Genomic DNA, 19,117 nt, shown 5'->3' with positions numbered 1-19,117 from the left:
CCCAAACATCATTATCCTCTAACATCTTTTCTCTTCCATTGACCACAGAACGAAAAGAGTGTTCTACATCAAGGTGATAGTCTTCCTCATAGCTACACATCTCAGTCACTTGCTTCCCTGTCTTCTGACATTTCTCCCATTATTTAAGGAAGCCTCTCCTCTGTGAGTCCACTTCACTCAGTGGAGAGTGCCTTTCTCCCCCACCTCCTTGCCTCCAGAGGGAAAAGGCCTTTCTAGTGGCTGGCATCTGTAGACCTGCCAGTAATACCCAAAACAAGAAACAGGAAGGCCAGAAGGTTTGATGTACTAGGAAGTAAAATGAAGAACTAGAGGCACTCATCTTTTATGCCACCACAACTCCCTAGAGAGCCTCTATAAAGCTCCCCATCTACACTGCGTGTTTTTGAAAGGTCAGTGTCATCTGGAAATGTTTATTCCACCATCCTTGTCTCCTCTTAAGAGACGTATTTTTTTCTTGAGTGTTAGCTTTCAAGATGAAGAAAAAATTATTTCTTATCTCATCGTAATCTTTGCTTAGATCAATCTATGGAAAATGGTATTTCCTACCATTTTTATTGTACCCTAACACTAAATGGGGTTAAACAAGCCTTTAACAGGTTCCTCTTGGAATGGAATATAGTTTGTATTTTGTTTAGAGAAATATTTTCTAAGTTCTTAATACATTTTGAGACTTTGATTTCCTGTGTTTCAATAACAAAATGCATTGAGAAAGTACTGTGTGACAGGCTATAAATATGAGTATGCATGGATTTCAAATTTTTTTACACAAAAATATGCTTATCTCTTATTTCTTTTGATTTTGGATTAAAGATGTACATTTGTATGGGGCATAGTGCAATCTTCCATTTTTTTCATTCACTTTTTGAGGTATCCTGTATAAAGATGAGTAGGACTAGCAAATATGGGTTCATTGGAGGTACACATTCTCCCGAAATGTGTACAAAGACTTAGACTGCCAGAGCTGACTGTTCCGTGGGGGCTGCAGGATGGCTGTGGGGGCTTACAGGAGGGGAGGGTTGGTGAATTTTGGACCTCTCCTCATTATCACCTAGGACTCTGCAGGTCTTCCCAAGAGGTAGTTCATCAGGTGATGCAAGAACTGGGTTTCTACTCAACTGGATTTCAACCAACTTTAGCATAGAAAAGAAATGTATAAAGACAAACCTTAAGAGATCACAATCAAATTGAATTCTTCCCTCTTAGCTGTATATTACAAGTTAACAACTCTGTAAACATCGGTAAAATTCTGAACAGTTACTCAAAACACTAACATAATATTGAGCAAGGCAACCAGCTAGAGTATACTGCAAGTAGAACTCCAGCAAGGAGTAGAACGAGGGTATTAATATCTGAAACATCGGTGTAAATGCCCAAAGGCATTAAAGTTGGCTTTGATTTTCTGCTCCCAATCCCCAGGCTCCTCAGTGGCTAGAGAGTGACTCTTGTCAGAAATGTGAGCAGCCCTTTTTCTGGAACATAAAGCAGATGTGGGACACAAAGACACTGGGGTTGCGACAGGTGAGTGGCCAATGTTGGGCCATACTGGCATGTCATGTGGTTCCTTATTTGTATAATTAATCTGTTTTGGGTTTGTTTTTTAGTTTTTGTTTGTTTGGAATCATACTTTGTTCCTGAAACTGCTATTAATTTCTACATTTTTAAAAGTCACTATCATTGTGTGACTCACAATGAGTAAGACTTTTCACGGGGCCTGCAAGTCTGCGCTACCTAACTATTCCATTGTTTGTCCTGCATTGGAAAAACAGGGATACATGGAAAATCCCGAGAGCCTCCCTTTAAATAGATGAAAGACCTATCAGAGACAAAATTTTGTTTAGATGTTAAGACGCTAGTTGGGATGCTCATGTCCCATGTCAGAGTGCCTGAGTGCCACTCCTGATTCCATCTTCATGTCAATGCACACCCTAGTAGGCAGCAGGTGATGGCTCAAGTTCTTGCATCCCTGCCACCCATGTGAGAGACCCAGATTGTGTGCCCAGCTCTCAGATTTGGCCTGGTGGGCATCTGGGAAGTGAACCAGTAGATGGGAGCTAGTTTTTTCTCTCTTTCTCTCCTCTCGCTCTACCTCCCAAATAAAATGAATAGTATTTTAAAATTTCTCTTTTTTTTTTTTAACAGGAAATGAATACATTCTTTTTTTTAAGATTTATTTATTTATTTGAAAGTCAGAGTTACACAGAGAGAGGAGAGGCAGAGAAAGAGAGAAAGAGAGAGAGGTCTTCCATCCGATGGTTCACTCCCAAATTGATTGCAACAGCTGGAGCTGTGCCAATCCAAAGCCAGGAGCCAGGAGCCAGGAGTTTCCTCATGGTCTCCCATGAGGGTGAAGGGGCCCAAGGACCTGGGCCATCTTCCACTGCTTTCCCAGCCCACAGCAGAGAGCTGGATCGGAAGAGGAGCATCTGGGACTAGAACTGGTGCCAACATGAGATGCCAGCACTTCGGGCCAGAGCATTAACGTGCTGTGCCACAGCGTCAGCCCCTTAAAATTTCTAATGTTTTTAAGAAGCATCTTTCAGCTGAAGACTAATACTTATTAAAATCAATGTTTCATATTAGCCAAGCACAAAATTAGAATGAATTAAGGCCTACAATCATATGCCTTATGCTGTTGCAAGCAGATAAAAAGTAACGATTTAGTCCTTACTGGAATATTCAAACACTAAGAATTTTGATTATTCTAAATCATTCCTTTATAAGTATACTGAGAACATTTTTATTATAAACATGTTTTAAGCACCATGTTTTTTTAAGTGTCATGCTAAACATTTTATTATTTTGTTTTTAGGTTAGAAGTTTAATATAATTAAGTCAAAACCCAAGCCAGACATTTTTAACTTTCAAAAATATTCTAAAACTCAAAATCATCTAATAGAAAAACAATCAATAGTTTTGAAATGTTTAGAAAAAATAAAACAGGAATGGAGACTGCCTGTCTATTAAGATATAGCTTACGTGTTTTAAAGGCTCTATAATTAAATTTGTGAAATATTGATACAAGATGTAATGAAATGGTCCAGAAGTAAGCCTAAAATATTGTATTTAACTCACAGTTATCTCATGATTCTAAGTCATTTTCTACCCCATTAAAGATTTTTTTTTTTTGACAGGCAGAGTTAGAGAGAGAGAGAGAGAGACAGAAAGGTCTTCCTTTTCCGTTGGTTTTAATCAGTTTTAACAGATTCAATGTGATTTGTGGATACAATTTTAAGAACATAATGGGGCCGGCGCCGCAGCTCATTAGGCTAATCCTCCTCTTGCGGTGCTGGCACCCCGGGTTCTAGTCCCGGTTGGGGCTCCGGATTCTGTCCCAGTTGCTCCTCTTCCAGTCCAGCTCTCTGCTGTGGCCCGGGAGTGCAGTGGAGGATGGCCCAGGTGCTTGGGCCCTGCACCCAATGGGAGACCAGGAGAAGCGCCTGGCTCCTGGTTTCGGATCAGCATGGTGCGCTGGCCACAGTGCACCGGCCGCAGTGCGCTGGCCACAGCGGCCATTTGGGGGTGAACCAACGGTAAAGGAAGACCTTTCTCTCTGTCTCTCTCTCTCTCACTGTCTACTCTGCCTGTCAAAAAAATAAATAAATTTTAAAAATTAAAAAAAAAGAACATAATGATATTCCCTCCCTCCTTTTCCCTTCCTCCTTTCTTCTTTCCTTCTCCTTTTCCTTATTGATTTTTAAAAATTATTTGTTATACAAGTTTTGTGTATTATATACATAAAGATTTAGGCACACAGTGATTCTTCTTCCATACCCTCCCTCCTGCCAGTGCTGCAAACCTTCTTTCTCCTCTCTCTCCCATTCCGACTCTTAGTTTTTACAAAGATCTATTTTCAGTTTCCTTAATGATCATAAAGTTAACCCTACACTAAGTAAAAGAGCTCAGCAGATAGTATAAAGAAAAAAACACTGTTCCTCAACAGAAGAGACAAGAGCTGTAAACAATCATCAAATCTTGAAATGTCCATTTCACTCCAATACATTAATTTTAGGTACTCTATTAGTTACCTCAGATCAGCAAAAACATATGATATCTGCCTTTGGGGCTGGCTTATTTTACTAAGTATAATGGTTTCCAGTTGTGTCCATCTTGTTGCAAAAGACAGGATTTCATTTTTTTTTTACAGCTGAGTAGTACTTCATAATGTATATATACCATAATTTCTTTATCTATTCAATAGTTGAGAGACATCTTGGTTGATTTCATAGCTATTGTGAATTGTGCTACAATGAACATGGGAGTACAGATAACTTGTCCCAAATGGCCTACAGATTTCAAAAATCCTTTTAAGACTGGTATTCATGAAGTACTAAAGTTCTGTAATATATGTATATATAATATAAATAAATATATATTTCTACAGCAGCCTTGAAGGTAGCCACTTAGGATGAATGAGAATTTCTGTAGGTGAATCAAACAAAATGCTGATTTTATTTCCCTTATTACTGGTTGTGCCTCTAGGCTGATTAGCCTGAAGCTTGTATGTGTTAAACTTTGATTTTACTCACAAAACTACAGTAGCTTTGATATGGGATATTTTTGATATGATACTAGCAGGCAATATAGGAATTATTTTAGCCCTCATAACACTCTAAATCTCTGAGCGCCTAAATTCTATCATTAGCCATGTTCTCACAATGCATGTCTAGTGGTAACTAGTGCATTGTAATTGATGGTGAAATATTGAAGTATTCCCTCCTTTTAAAGGAAGCTGCTAACAACCAGAAAAGAGAAGAAAAAGTACCAGTCACTAAACTTTTAGTGGTAAAAGAGTATGTTAAAATCAGTAATTCTAATTGTACTGTTTTGGAATTTGTGAAAACATTTCCAGAATCATAATTTGAGAGATTAAAAGAAATAGCGGCCAGTGCCGCAGCTGAATAGGCTAATCCTCCGCCTGCGGCGCCGGCATATCGGGTTCTAGTCCCGGTCAGGGCACCGGATTCTGTCGTGGTTGCTCCTCTTCCAGTCCAGCTCTCTGCTGTGGCCCGGGAGTGCAGTGGAGGATGGCCCAAGTCCTTGGGCCCTGCACCCCCATGGGAGACGAGGAGAAGCACCTGGCTCCTGGCTTCGGATCAGCACGGTGCACCGGCCGCAGCGCATCAGCCGCAGCGGCCACTGGGGGGTGAACCAACGGAAAAAGGAAGACCTTTCTCTCTGTCTCTCTCTCACTGTCCACTCTGCCTGTAAAAAAAAAAAAAAAAAAAAAAAAAAAAAAAAAAAAAAAAAAAAAAGAAAGAAAGAAAGAAAAGAGAAAAGAAAAGAAAAGAAAAGAAATAGCAAATGTGTGATTTTGGATAGTAGTTTCTTAATGAAGACATAATACATTAAAAAGTTATTTTAAAGCTTTTTAGAAACATAGGAATAGATTTTTCTTTTGCAGAATCTGCAGTGATTATGCTCTTAAATGAACTTGAACTTGGTTTTAATAATGCTGTTTGATATGTAGATAGCTACTAAGAATGAATAAAAAGTATTTTCCCAATAAAACAAGATTATTTGTAAATGCTTGACTGGTGTTAAGACTGTTCTTTGAGTGTTGATGCATTGAATTGAAGTGATTACAATTCAAGGCAGGTCTTCCTCACTGCTGCTGCCTTGCCCTGCAGGAAGACCGCGTACATTAAAGCAAAGACTAACATCCTGTGTTCCTCCTCCCTCCACTCTGGAAGCATCACTGCAGGAAATGCGGGCAGGCTGTCTGTGGGAAGTGCAGCAGCAAGCGCTCCAGTTACCCCGTCATGGGCTTCGAGTTCCAAGTCCGGGTTTGCGATTCCTGCTATGATTCCATCAAAGACGAAGAGTGAGTGTTTACATCTCTGTCTTTTTACGACTTACTACATCTGTCTATTGGGTTTCTGCAGTGTGAAGACCTTGAAAAATAATGACAGATGTGTACCCGTGTATTTATCTCTTCCGAATTATATAAAACTTTTCTGTTCTAGTCTTAGGACTTAATACCACTGCTATGTGTCCCCATTGGCCTGAGCACCGTGAAGAACGCTAACATGAGTCCAGCAGCTGAGTAGACATTCCCAAGTCCTCGTATCCCACAGGGTGCTTTGTGGGCGCAAGTCCCTGTGCACACGCACAGCAGGGGTTGAACTGTCTACAGAAACATCCAGTGCTCCAACCTTTGCTCCCGTGTAGATGTAAATGTAATTGCTGGGAAAACTCAAGAGACCAATGTTCTTTCTTGCACAGAAATCTAACTTAGCAGTCTATTCTTTTTTTTTTTTTTATTAAACTTTTATTTAATGAATATAAATTTCCAAAGTACAGCTCATGGGTTACAATGGCTTCCCCCTCCCAAAACTTCCCTCCCACCCTCAACCCTCCCCTTTCCCGCTCCCTCTCCCCTTCCAATCACAATATGATTCATTTTCAATTCTCTTTATATACAAAAGATCAGTTTAGTATAAATTAGGTAACGATTTCAACAGTTTGCCCCCATATAGCAACACAAAGTGAAAAAAAAAATACTGTTGGAGTACTAGTTATAGCATTAAATAACAGTGTACAGCACATTAAAGACAGAGATCCTACATCATATTTTTTTAAAAATTAATTAATTTTCTATGCCATTTCCAATTTAACACCAGGTTTTTTTTTTTTTCATTTCCAATTCTCTTTATATACAGAAGATTGATTCAGTATATAATTAGTAAAGATCTCATCAGTTTGTGCCCACGCAGAAACACAAAGTGTAAAAATACTGTTTCAGTACTAGTTATAGCATCAGTGCACATTAGACAACACATTAAGGACAGATCCCACATGGGATGTAAGTACACAGTGACTCCTGTTGCTGACTTAACAGTTTGACACTCCTGTTCATGGCGTCAGTAATCTCCCTAGGCTCTAGTCATGAGTTGCCAGGGCTATGGAAGCCTTTAGGGTTCGCTGACTTTGATCTTATTCCGATAGGGTCACAGTCAAAGTGGAAGTTCTCTCCTCCCTTCAGAGAAAGGTACCTCCTTCTTTGATGGCCCCGTTCTTTCCACTGGGATCTCACTAACAGAGATCTTTCATTTAGGTCTTCTTCTTTTTTTCTTTTCCATGGTATCTTGGCTTTCCATGCCTACAATACTCTCATGGGCTCTTCAGCCAGATCCGAATGCCTTAAGGGCTGATTCTGAGGCCAGAGTATTGTTTAGGACATCTGCCATTCTATGAGTCTGCTGTGTATCCCACTTCCCATGCTGGATCTTTCTCTCCCTTTTTGATTCTATCAGTTAGTATTAGCAGACACTTGTCTTGTTTGTGTGATCTCTTTGTTTCTTAGACCTATCCAAGCCATCGAATGTGAACTGAAATTGATCACTTGGACTAGTGAGATGGCATTGGTACATGCCACCTTCATGGGATTGTATTGGAATCCCCTGGCACATTTCTAACTCCATCATTTGGGGCAAGACTGATTGTGCATGTCCCAAATTGTACATCTCCTCCCTCTCTTTTTCCACTCTGAAATTTAACAGGGATCACTTTTCAGTTAAAATTTAAACACCTAAGAATAATTGTGTGTTAATTACAGAGTTCAACCACTAGTACTAGAACAACAACAACAACAACAAATACTAAAAAGGATAAAGTATTACATTGTACATCTAGAGTCAGGACAAAAGCTGATCAGGTCATTGTTTCTTATAGTGTCCATTTCACTTCAACAGGTTTCCCCTTTGGTGCTCAGTTGTCGCCGATCAGGGAAAACAAATGATATTTGTCTCTTTGGGACTGGCTTAATTCACTCAGCATGATGTTTTCCAGATCCCTCCATCTTGTTGCAAATGACTGGGTTTCATTGTTCCTTACTGCTGTATAGTATTCTATGGAGTACATGTCCCATAATTTCTTTATCCAGCAGTCTATTCTTACGTAACTATTTGTATAAGACACATTTGTCTGTGCGCTCCACTCAGCCCTGATTCAGGCAGATCCATGAAGGCCAAGGCACCGTTTTCTTTCCCTTCCCTTTGAATCATGTTTTGAAGTACAGGTGGAAAATTGCTGTTGCCTAGTGACATGGTAGCCTTGGTATGTTCAGATAAACAAATAGCATTGTGTTACAGTTGCCTACAGTACTCAGTACAATAACATGCTACACAGGTTTGTGGCTTGGAGCCACAGGCTGTTTCGTACAGCCTCCGTGTGCAGTGGGTTACACAACCAGGTTTGAGTAAGTGACCTTTGTGATGCTTACACAGTGACATATTTGTCTAATGACACATTTCTCAGAACCCATCCCATCCTTGAGTGGCACATGACTGTAGTAGACTTCCTAACCTCAGCAGAGGCACCGGTTGGAAAGCTGTTTTATTACCACTGGTGTTGATGAGTGAATTATCACTGGGGTTTTAGGGCTGTAGTGATAGAGCCGGTGCTGTAGACAGCACTGCCCCTGGGGATGGCAGAGTTTTGGAGACACCTGCAGCCTCCCAATGAGTGTTTAGCCCACAGCATCGCGTGATCTCATCCAGTGCAGTTCCTCTTGCATATGAAAGGCTCAGGTTTTTTTGTTTTTTGTTTTTTTTTTGTCTAGGAGTATAAGTCTTTCTAGTAAAAAAAAAAAGTATTTTGGCAGTTTTATAAAACCTTTTAGAAAACAGTCTTGCAATTTACATGCTTTCTGACATCTTTAAAGTAATAAAGGTAGGTTTAAAAAGTATAGCCACATTTTAAAGAGCAAATTTTTACACTATTTTGGATGTATTCTTTTGTTGCTTAAAAAAAAATAAATCCCTTAGTTCTAGGTACAGGCTGATGAGTTTTATCTTTTTCTCTTTGTTAGTCGGACTTCTCTAGCAACCTTTCATGAAGGAAAACATAACATTTCCCACATGTCCATGGACGTTGCTAGGGGACTGATGGTGACCTGTGGGACGGATCGTGTGGTAAAGGTAGGCTGCCTTAGGTGTCTCGTTTAGCATCTCAGTTTAGATTACTGCAGCATCATGCTGTGCCTGGGCTTACGACACTTCTAGTATACTCCCTTTTCTGATTGGCAAGCCTGCCTCCCCTTTTTCTAAGCAACAACTTCCAGTTCAAAGCCATGAGTGACAAACTGCATGCTTTGTGTATTTCTGTGCCCCAAGTGGCAATTAATCCTCATAGTGTTTTCCTCTGCCATGTGGGTCTGGCAGAGTGAGCTGGTGAGGGCCTGGGGCCCATCCTGTGGGTGCAGAGCTGGCCTACAGGATCTCTCCCTCCCCTGCCAGCCTGGGCCTTCACCAACCACTATCTCTAGGTGTTCCTTTCCTTGTCAGTGTTCCTTTAAATCCTGTGCAGAAGGCACCCTAAGTATAAGGAATAGCCACACATATTTTTTCCTTAAATCTTAGGGTCACTAACAAGGAAATGAAAGTAAGTCTTTAGTACTCAGTGCCTTTCTTGAATTGTGAAACTATGAAGTATTTTATATTCCCAGTGAACAGCTAAAAAATTAAATTTACAGTGAAACATCATTGTGATATAATTTTCCAATGTGAAGATACTACTTCTATGCATTTTCATATTGTAGTGAAGAACGTTGCTTTATCTCTATATAAATCTGAAGGAGGTTTTGTAGTGGAAGAAGAGAATGGGAGAATCCATAATTTTTTTGCTGTTATGCCATATGAGCAGTGTGGCCTTGTCTGTGCATCTTTTCTCCCTTGCAGATATGGGACATGACACCTGTGGTGGGCTGCAGTCTGGCAACTGGATTTTCTCCACATTGATCCAGGAACTTGGCGATGTCTACACCTTGTGAGCAGCAGTTTCCACCAAAAGAAATTCTTCCCATGTAGCCCCATGGTCCCTGTCATGTGAATGGACAGTAGCCACTTAAAACAGTCCACACTTTTAAAAAGAAAAATGTAAAGGTGTGTCTTTGGGGGGCATTTGTGGAACCTACCAGTGGGGACTGTGTTGGAAAAGGTCCTGCAGTGGTTCCCTGTGGAACGGGATTTCTTCAAGGAAGCTCTCATGAGCAGCGAACTGATGCGTGATGAGAGTCATCTAGCCAGTGAGGGTTTCAGAGAGGAAAACATTGAAAAAAACATTAATGCTTAGAACTTTCTTAAAGCAGTCCCAAGTACAAACACTCAGACTAGCGGGCCTCCCAGGTCTCCATGGCTCTGTGTCAGAGCAGGAATGACAGGAAGGAGGACTTGTTCTCTCTTTCTTGAGGGGTGGCAATAGGAACTTAAGAAACCAGACAGCTCTCCTTATATGCTGGCTGTGTACGAATATTCTCTACATTTAGTTACCAATAAACTTCTCAAAGATATCTGTTCTCTCCAGGTAGTGCCATAGTCTGCACCTAGCATTTGGCTTGCTTCACTTGTTCTCTTCCCAGCCAGTGTGCCGTGGGCAAACCCTTGCAATTGTCGTTAAGTTGTGAAATTTCTAGAATAACCATGGCAGTCCACATTCTCTCCTTTCCCGGAAACGTGCTTTGAGGACAAAACTTTTCTATGGTGCTGTTTTCACGGGAGTCACATGAGCCGTCTGACTTGTTCTCATTGCAGTTAGGAAGGACTAATGGAAAATCCAGCTATCAGCCCGACGGTGAGGGGAAATGACCAGTCTGTTCCATGGACTAGTCCAGCACTCCTAACAGACACCTTCTATTTGTGGCTCCCACAGGAGCCACTCCACAGCTTTTAAACAATGTTGACGTTAGTTGTAACTGGAATTATTTGTATTTGGTAGAAGGAAATTGGTCTGTCAGTATCAATCAGGTTGTGCAGAGTTACTCCTAAATTGTAAATCACTTTCTTAACAACTAGCAAAGTTGTCCTTACTGGCATTAAAGCCTTTGGCCACAGAGAACCAGGATGAGGCAGAGGTGGGGAATGGGAAGCCTATTTTTTTAATATTCAAATATTTATGTATGTGTGTTTTTTTTAATAATTGTAAATGTATCATTAATTTAGGGCTATGGAAGTGAGTGGAGAAGAGCCTACTTTTTTAAACAACAGATATACATATAGCAACAGTATCTTTGTTAGTCTTACAATGGATATTGGTTTAAAAAAACCACTCAGTACTGCATCACTACATTGGGATCATATCAAGGCAGCATAATATTTCTATGTGATGAAACTAGGGGACTAAATCTGTTTTATAACTTCTTAAAGGGACTAAAAAGCTTAAGACAGACGATTAAACTAAGATGTCTTAATGGCCATGGGACAGGGATAAAAAGGAAAAAGAAGGCAGCAGGGCACATCATGTTCTGGACCCATCTGCATTGAAGGTTGGCTTGTCTTCAAAAAATAAGACTGAGAGTTTTTGTTGTTCCTTCTAATTTTTGTGTTGCATCACTTGAAAGAGGAATTTCCTTTAAAAACTTTTCCTAGGTTCTTTCCAAAATGTGTATCACTAACAAAATTTGGAAGAAAAATTGAATGATGGTAAGTCATTTTTATACCCCAAGGTCAAACATCAAGCTTCTTACATTAACTTTAGTTTGGTTCGTGGTTCAGTCCACACAAAGGTGCTGTCCTGGGGATTTTTATTAAGCCCTGAAAGGAAAATGGAATATGGTTGCTTCCTTGCCCTGTGGAAGAGTGCTGAACTGTGTTTTTGTTTTCCTTTAACTTCTACTGTCTGAGGCAGATCGAACAGTTTCACAGCTGCTGAAAATACTGTATAGCTTCCAAACTGTTTTTGTTTTAAAAATGTCTTGATGACAAAACCCTGTGTCCCATAGAGAACATAAAGCTGTAGTAGTGCCTCCTAAGGGAGTGAGTTAATATCAATCAAGAAGGAAATGTGTATTTAAGGAAGAATTGAAGTATCTCAGAAAAGCAAAGAGAATGCTTCAATATAATCTGCTCTCCACAAGCCTATTAACATTTTCCTATCTGAAAACATACATGCCAGGCTTGTCTTCTCTCAAATACACACTAGGTAGCAAATGGGGTAATATTTTTTACACAAGTGGGCAAAGTTGTTTTCTCAATTTTACTGACTAGGCACACAAAAAGAGGGACAGATGGGCTTCTAGTTACTGCCTTATTTTGACTGCATCTCTCTTGAAAGGGTCATTTAAAATGGTGATTCAAGAAACAATTTACTGGTCTTTCCATTTCTGAATACTCAATCTAACTTGTACAAACAGGGATTAAGAAGCCCAGACTATCAGAGAAGATCCTTGTATTTAGAGCTGGTATGTATGTGATAAGGAAATGCCAATTCATCATTATAAAAACGCTTTAAACTTGCCCTCTGTTAGTCCAGGTGATAACAATACCCCTATAACATTTAATCATTACATTGTAAACCTCCATTAACTGAAGTCCTGTTTCCGTCCTGCTACCAGAGGATATAAAAATATCTCTCAAGAAGGTTCGACCTTGCTTTTCCCCAAAGAGTTCAGTTTGTAAGTACCCACATTTTTTGAACTGTTGAAACTGACCCAGATATGACCACAGTAGCTCAGACCCAAGGAGATATTTTCTAGAATCAGTTTTCCTTAAAGTGCTTTCTACTTCTGTTACTGGATCTGGTATCTCCTAAAATCTAAGAAACCAGTTACTATTAATGATTAAACCATCTGCTCATTATAAATGGGAGGTTTAACAAATAAGTAATATGGTCTATACTTTTCAGGTGTCTATTGCTTAATTGTTAATTGTGAGCAGATTGTTGAATGCCCACTCTATTTTCTGCAGTTTACTATATGGTAACTCTTTGTGTAAGCTGAAGTTTAATTGTGCAACAAATTTATATTAGAGTACAATTTAAAGTGTTTTTCTCTATAGCCTTTTTTGACATGGTAAACAAAAGGTAATGTTATTGGTACAATTTGTTCTTTTACTAGCTATGTTTCTATAAGATATGGTGCCCTGTGTATCCCAGAGAGGCTAGGAAACTTTGTTCCTATTTATGTGTTCTGTTTTTGTGTTTTGGCGGGGAATATGCATACAATAAAATATTCCTTGCTTGTTACTGTGTTGCTTAATTTAGCTTTTGTTGTGTTTGATCTGAACACAAAGCAATGCTAGTAGTGACCATGCATTTAGCACCCTCTGCATGCTGGGTGTTTTACCTACATTATCCTATTCAATCCTGGCAACACTTCTGCAAGCCATCATTTCCTTCATTTGACAGATGAAAAACCCAAGCGGATTGGATTGTCTCTGACTCGAAAGTGCAGGCCTTCTCCCTGCCTACTTGCCTTTACGTAGCAGCATGCCATGACATTGTCTATAAGGAAAGTGGGCGTTCTCTCAGCTGAAGTTTGGGAAGGCCTGCTCGAATCATCCATCAGCACAGCACAGGACGCCCTGGCTCCCTGACCACACAGAGCCATGGGAGACACCAAGACCCGAGCTCCCTTCGCTCGACAGCTCAGTTGTGTGTGTCCACACAGGGTGGCTCAGACCCAGAGAGCTGACTTCTCCGTTAAGCCAGGAAGAAACTGACTTCTCTTTTTTCTTCTCATCATCAAAATCATATTTTATCACATAATGAAAAGGAGAAGAAAAACATCCAACAGAAAATGTAAAACAAGAAGTCTTTTAAACCTCATCCTACCATCTAGAGAAAACTCCATTAAGCTAACTCTGGGTATCTTTCAGTCTCTACACCTAGGTAACATCCATTAATGGGACCATACTTTTTTTTGCACTTGATACATTATGAGTAGTTTACCCACATCAAGAGACAGCGCTCTGTGTTAGTATTTATAATTGCTGCATGCTGTGGTACACACTGACTGAGATCCCAGGTCTCTAACCCTCTGAGGTTAGGTAAGGTCTTGTAACCTGTGTTACCAAATGAAATGTGGGCAGAAGCATTTCGCTGCAGGTAAAAGGCTCTCTCCCATGATAGTTTATTCCCTGGCAGTCCTAGAAACATCTTAAAAGAGAAGAAGTGTGGGGGCCGGCGCTGTGGTGTAGTGGGTAAAGCCCCAGCATCCCCATATGGGCACTGGTTTGAGTCCTGGCTGTTCCACTTCTGATCCAGCTCTCTGCTGTGGCCCGGGAAGGCAGTGGAGGATGACCCAAGTCCTTGGGCCCCTGTACCCTCATGGGAGACCTGGAAGAAGCTCCAGGCTCCTGGCTTCGGATCGGCCCAACTCTGGCCGTTGTGACCATTTGGGGAGTGAACCAGTGGATAGAAGACTCTCTCTCTCTGTCTCCCACTTTCCCCCCTTCTCTCTCTCTGCCTCTGCCTCTGCCTCTGTGGAACTCTATATTTCAATAAATAAATAAATACATCTTTAATTAAAAAAAAGTGTGACACCAGTATGTCCTGTGGAACACAACTGCCCTGGACTTGCGGTGAACTTGCATGAGCAAGAAGTGAGTCTTCATTATTTGACTGCACTGAAGAAAGGGGAAGGTGAGTGTGTTGGGTGCAAGAGGGCAGCTAGTGGGGCGAATGTGTGTGAGTGTTTTAACAACAGCAGAATCTGGCCTATACATCAGAATTCCATTGTTGTAGTATAACAAACCATCACTGATTTTGCCAATCCCATATTGAAATTAGATTATACTATGGAAAACTAAAGTTTTAAACTCTGGTCTGTTGATCTGGAAACTCACGCTGGTTTTTCTAGTCCTCTTCTGGCTCTTCCGTATTTGAAAAAGCTTTAGACCCTGAATTTGACATTCTAGAGAAAGAGAAAGCAATAGGGATTTCTTTTGTTACTTTAAACACCATTGACAAAGGCAATATGATTTTTTTTCTAAGATTTTATTTATTTATTTTAGAGGCAAAGTTAGGGAGAGGGAGGGACAGAGAGAAAGGTCTTCCATCCACTGGTTCACCCTCCAAATAGCGGTTAACAGCTGTAGCTGAGCCGATCCAAAGCCAGGAGCCAGGAGCTTCTTCCAGGTCTCCATGTGGGTGCAGGAGCCCAAGGACTTGGGCCATCTTCTTCTGCTTGCCAGGCCATTGCAGAGAGCTGGACCAGAAGAGGAGCAGCTGGGACATGAACTGGAGCGCATATGGGATTGGCACTGCAGGCAGAGCCTTATCCCACTATAACAGTGCTGGTCCTGGCAAAATGACTTTTTACATCAGCATATTTTCTGGAACCCTGGAGTCTGAGGTCAAGAGGCACATGGAACTCTACTCACCATTCATTGTTTTCTTCTAGAATCATGAGTCAGTGAAGGCACTGGTAGGTGGCCTCTGTGATGACATTTATAAAGCTGAGTTTATTCCAAACCATTCATTTCCTATATATTTTAAAAGGCAAGGGTTTTTGTTTTTGTTTTTTTTTGACAGAGCGGACAGTGAGAGAGAGAGACAGAGAGAAAGGTCTTCCTTTTCCATTGGTTTACCCCTCAATGGCCGCACGGCCAGTGTGCTGCGGCGAGTGCACTGCACCGATCTGAAGCCAGGAGCCAGGTGCTTCTTCTGGTCTCCCATGCGGGTGCAGGGCCCAAGGACATGGGCCATCCTCCACTGCACTCCCGGGCCACAGCAGAGAGCTGGACTGGAGGAGGGGCAACCGGGACAGAATCAGGCGCCCTGACCAGGACTAGAACCCGGGGTGTCAGCGCCTCAGGCAGAGGATTAGCCTATTGAGCCACGGCACCGGCCTCTGTTTTCACTTATTTTGAAACTTGCAGAATTCCTTCTAAAAAGTACATTCTATTTTTATCTTGGATAAATTAATGCACAGCAAAGAATGTGTGGGTGTCCCAAAATCTAATGAATTTGAAAAAAAAAAATGAGAATCACTCTTCTAGGATGTGGCTATTAAACTTATGCCAATCTAAAGGGATTTTACTTAAATATGCCCTCACAGCAGGGATTATCTGTAAGGGAGATAGGCATTGTTATCTCAGGTGAGGTTTGTGTCATCAGTCAGTACAGCACAGGCCACCTATGCTCTGACCCCACAGAGCTATGTGAGACATTATACTGTCCTACATTTGACAACAGCCAATACTTTGTAGACTCCACCATGAAAATAAAGTCACCAAGCAATCACAATTTCCATATTTCAGAATTCCAGGTACTTTCCCTTTATTAAGTAAATGTGATATTAAACTTTGAAAAGATAATGCTAAGCAACCACATATTTTAATAACTAAATTTTGTTGAGCTAATCCTGTAATGTCAGGATTTGTGTGACTCCATAATTCACTGGACTCAAAATACCCTAACTCAAATTATTTTCAAACAATTGGAAGTGTATTTAATCACTCTTCCAGACGTACCACATACTTCAATTCATGTCGTGATTCTTAATGCACCCATGTTAATGGCCTGTGGCAGGAGCTTCTTCACTCCAGAAGGCAGGGGGCAGCCTTGTGTTTGTAGCCTCACTGTCCATCACACAAGCTTCTACATCCTTGAAGTTTTTAGCCTTTTGGTTCTCTGAATCATTTGGTTTCATTCAGTTATCCAACAGATGGAAAGCTAAACTTGGTATGTTTCTTTCCATACTTTGAAAATGCCACATTCGGCTGAATATATAGAAACTTCTGTTGTGCACTTTATTGAGCTGTTGACGTTAGAGAAAGTAATTACAGAGAAACTTATCTAAAGAGGAACATCTGGCTGAATTCACCCAGTATGATATTAGGAGGAAAAACGGGAGAGACAGAAGAAAGCGTATGTGATCAAAGAGAAATTGCTTGATTTCTGGGTGTACCTGAATAAAAAATAAGTAATTCTTCACTCAAATGATGTGGGAACTTTGCTTCTAGTTTATTGGCGGTGCCTTCAAAATACATCCCCCAAATGGCAACTTCTCACCCTTCAGCTGCTACTACCATGGTCCAATCCACCACCTTCTGGATTGTTCTGGTGGCTCCCCATCCAGCCTCTCTATTGCTGCCCCTGGCCCTATTTTTAACACTCTGTTAAAACATGGCTCTAATCATGCCATTTGTCTCCACAAAACCCTAACAGCCTCCATCCCATGCACAAAAAAATTTCAAGTTCATTATCACCCCAGCAACTATGGTGGGATTTTTGCTTGCTCTTATCTAGCCACACAGTTCTTATTCTCCCTCTAACTCTTAAAGAGAACAGGGAAGTTGTGCACACAACAGTATGAGCACAGTGTCAGTCATAAGGCAGGCACTGAATAAATAACAATGCTTGCAAGTGTGTAATTTGAATGCTGTGTGCATGAACAAAAAGGAAACTTGATTTTCTTTAGGAATGAATGTAGTGAGACAGTTTTGAGGGTGTGCACCCCTACACCTACCCCACCACCATTATTCCTAACCATCCCGTTTCGCCTACTAAACCACTGTTAAATTTACAGAGGCTGAAAGCAGTTAGAGGAAAGTGTTAGGAGAGATTTTAAAGGATATGTACATAAGGGACATGGTGGGATGATGTTTGTCTTTGCAAAACACCAAACTCTTGTTTCTGGGTGCCTGATCATCATGAGACTTACTTTAAGATAACTCCACTTTGCAGCTTCGTGGGGATGGTGGTTGTAGTGTGTTTTAAAAAGATTTCTCCAACTTTTTAGGCCTTCTATTGAGTGATGAGATCTATGTTCTTTCCCCTTGATGTGAGCCAAACGTAGTAACTCACTAACAAAATATAGTAGAAATGAGGCTAGAATGGAAAATGCCATGCAGTTTTTACCTGGTTCTCTGCAGAATGCCAGCTGCCAGAAACTATCAGATGTTCTGATCAACGGCTAAACCCAGTTCCCCGCAGGCAGCCTGCATCAGTCACCAGCCATGGGAATGCACCATCTTAGATATCAGCCCAGGTGGGCTTTCAGGTGGTTGCAGATCCAGCCAACGACTGACTGCAATAGCATGAGAGGCCCCATGTGAGAACTTCCCAGATAACCGCCCTTAAATTCCTGGTCCACAAAATTGGGAACAAAATGAAATGATTGTCTGCTAAGTTTTGTAATTTGTTACACAACAAGAGTAACCTGAGCAGTGGGCCTCTGCTACCTTAATTCCAGAGGGCAGATCTGTATCTCAAGCCAAAGAAGGTTGTGGACATACATGAAGACAAGGAGCTTCTTCAGAAACAAGCTATTTTTCCATAAGGGCACTTGACAAGCTTCTAGCTAACAGACCGTGGTCCTCAATTACATTCTTCTTCAGACTTCTATGTTCCCTGCCCACCAAACACTTTCCCCTTTCTGTGCTGCTAAGTTTAAGGTTTCTGTTTTGGCAACATAGAATTCTGTTTTTAATGAATCAGTCTGGGTTAGGCATGTACATATTTTTATATTGGCCATAATTAAAGGTGCTGAATTTTTTCCAGTTTTTGTCCATTATGTAATGTAAGTTATGCACCATGATTAGGGCTTGGAACGTCTGCATTACTACATTCTCAGTTTTCCAAGTACACGCACTAGAACTTAACTATGTGTTACATGTTGTGTGTATTATCTCTTATGTATTGTTCTTTCATTGACAACACCATTCATTGAAAAACTATTGAGTGCTTATCATGTATAGTACTATTCTAGATTCTTCAAAAACACATTCTCGAAGAAAACAAAGGTCTCTACTTTTGTGGACTTTATTGCAGAGGGAGACAGACAATAAACAATGGGCCTAATAAACAGATGAATTATACATGATGCTGGGTGGTAATATGTGCTATGGAGAAAAAGAGAAGAGTAGGGTACTACAGCCAGAGAATGCTACAGAGGTGATGGTTATGTCAAGAGGGCAACTTGCCAAATGAAACTGAGTGATCATGGCGATGCATATACAAAGAATTAGAGGGGTTGATTTGAGGGAGACAGCTAAGTTGAAACCAAGAGAAGACATCCCAGGCAGAGAAAATAGCTACAGCAAGGGCTCCAATATAGCAGTGAGCCTAATGTGTCTGGGGTAGAACAAGGAAGCCAGAGTGGGACAGTGGGATGAGTAAAGGGGATCTTGACTGTGGGCTGGATCACAAGTCCTGACAAGGATGTTGGCTTTCACTAAGAGTGAGTGGGAGCCATCAGAAAGCTTTGAGTACAGGAGTGACCTGATCTGACATGCATATTAGTAGGGTTCACAGAGCTCTCTGCTATATATAGTCTAAATGGGCAGGTGTGCAAGCAAGGAGGCCACTGAAAAGGCTATGGGGCAAACCAGAGAGAGGATCAGTTAGTGCTGATGGAGGGAATGAGTGGTTGCTATAT

The 19,117-nt window shown here is 40.9% G+C and overlaps 1 protein-coding gene across 1 annotated transcript in view; it reads left to right on the top strand.

Moving 5' to 3' along the window:
- Window positions 1-12,978, top strand: part of WDFY1 (WD repeat and FYVE domain containing 1) — a 56,333-nt gene extending 43,355 nt beyond the window's left edge. The window contains exons 9-12 of the mRNA XM_062192876.1: window positions 1,438-1,539; window positions 5,712-5,842; window positions 8,831-8,939; window positions 9,699-12,978. Coding sequence (XP_062048860.1) covers window positions 1,438-1,539; window positions 5,712-5,842; window positions 8,831-8,939; window positions 9,699-9,758 — 402 coding nt within the window. The 3' untranslated portion in view covers window positions 9,759-12,978. The remainder of the gene's footprint in view (window positions 1-1,437; window positions 1,540-5,711; window positions 5,843-8,830; window positions 8,940-9,698) is intronic.
- Window positions 12,979-19,117: the final 6,139 nt, after the last annotated feature.

Source organism: Lepus europaeus, chromosome 1, assembly GCF_033115175.1.
Source record: "Lepus europaeus isolate LE1 chromosome 1, mLepTim1.pri, whole genome shotgun sequence".
Lineage (NCBI taxonomy): Eukaryota > Metazoa > Chordata > Mammalia > Lagomorpha > Leporidae > Lepus > Lepus europaeus.
The sequence above is the reverse complement of the archived record's forward strand: the minus strand, read 5'-3'. Positions and strand labels throughout refer to the sequence as shown.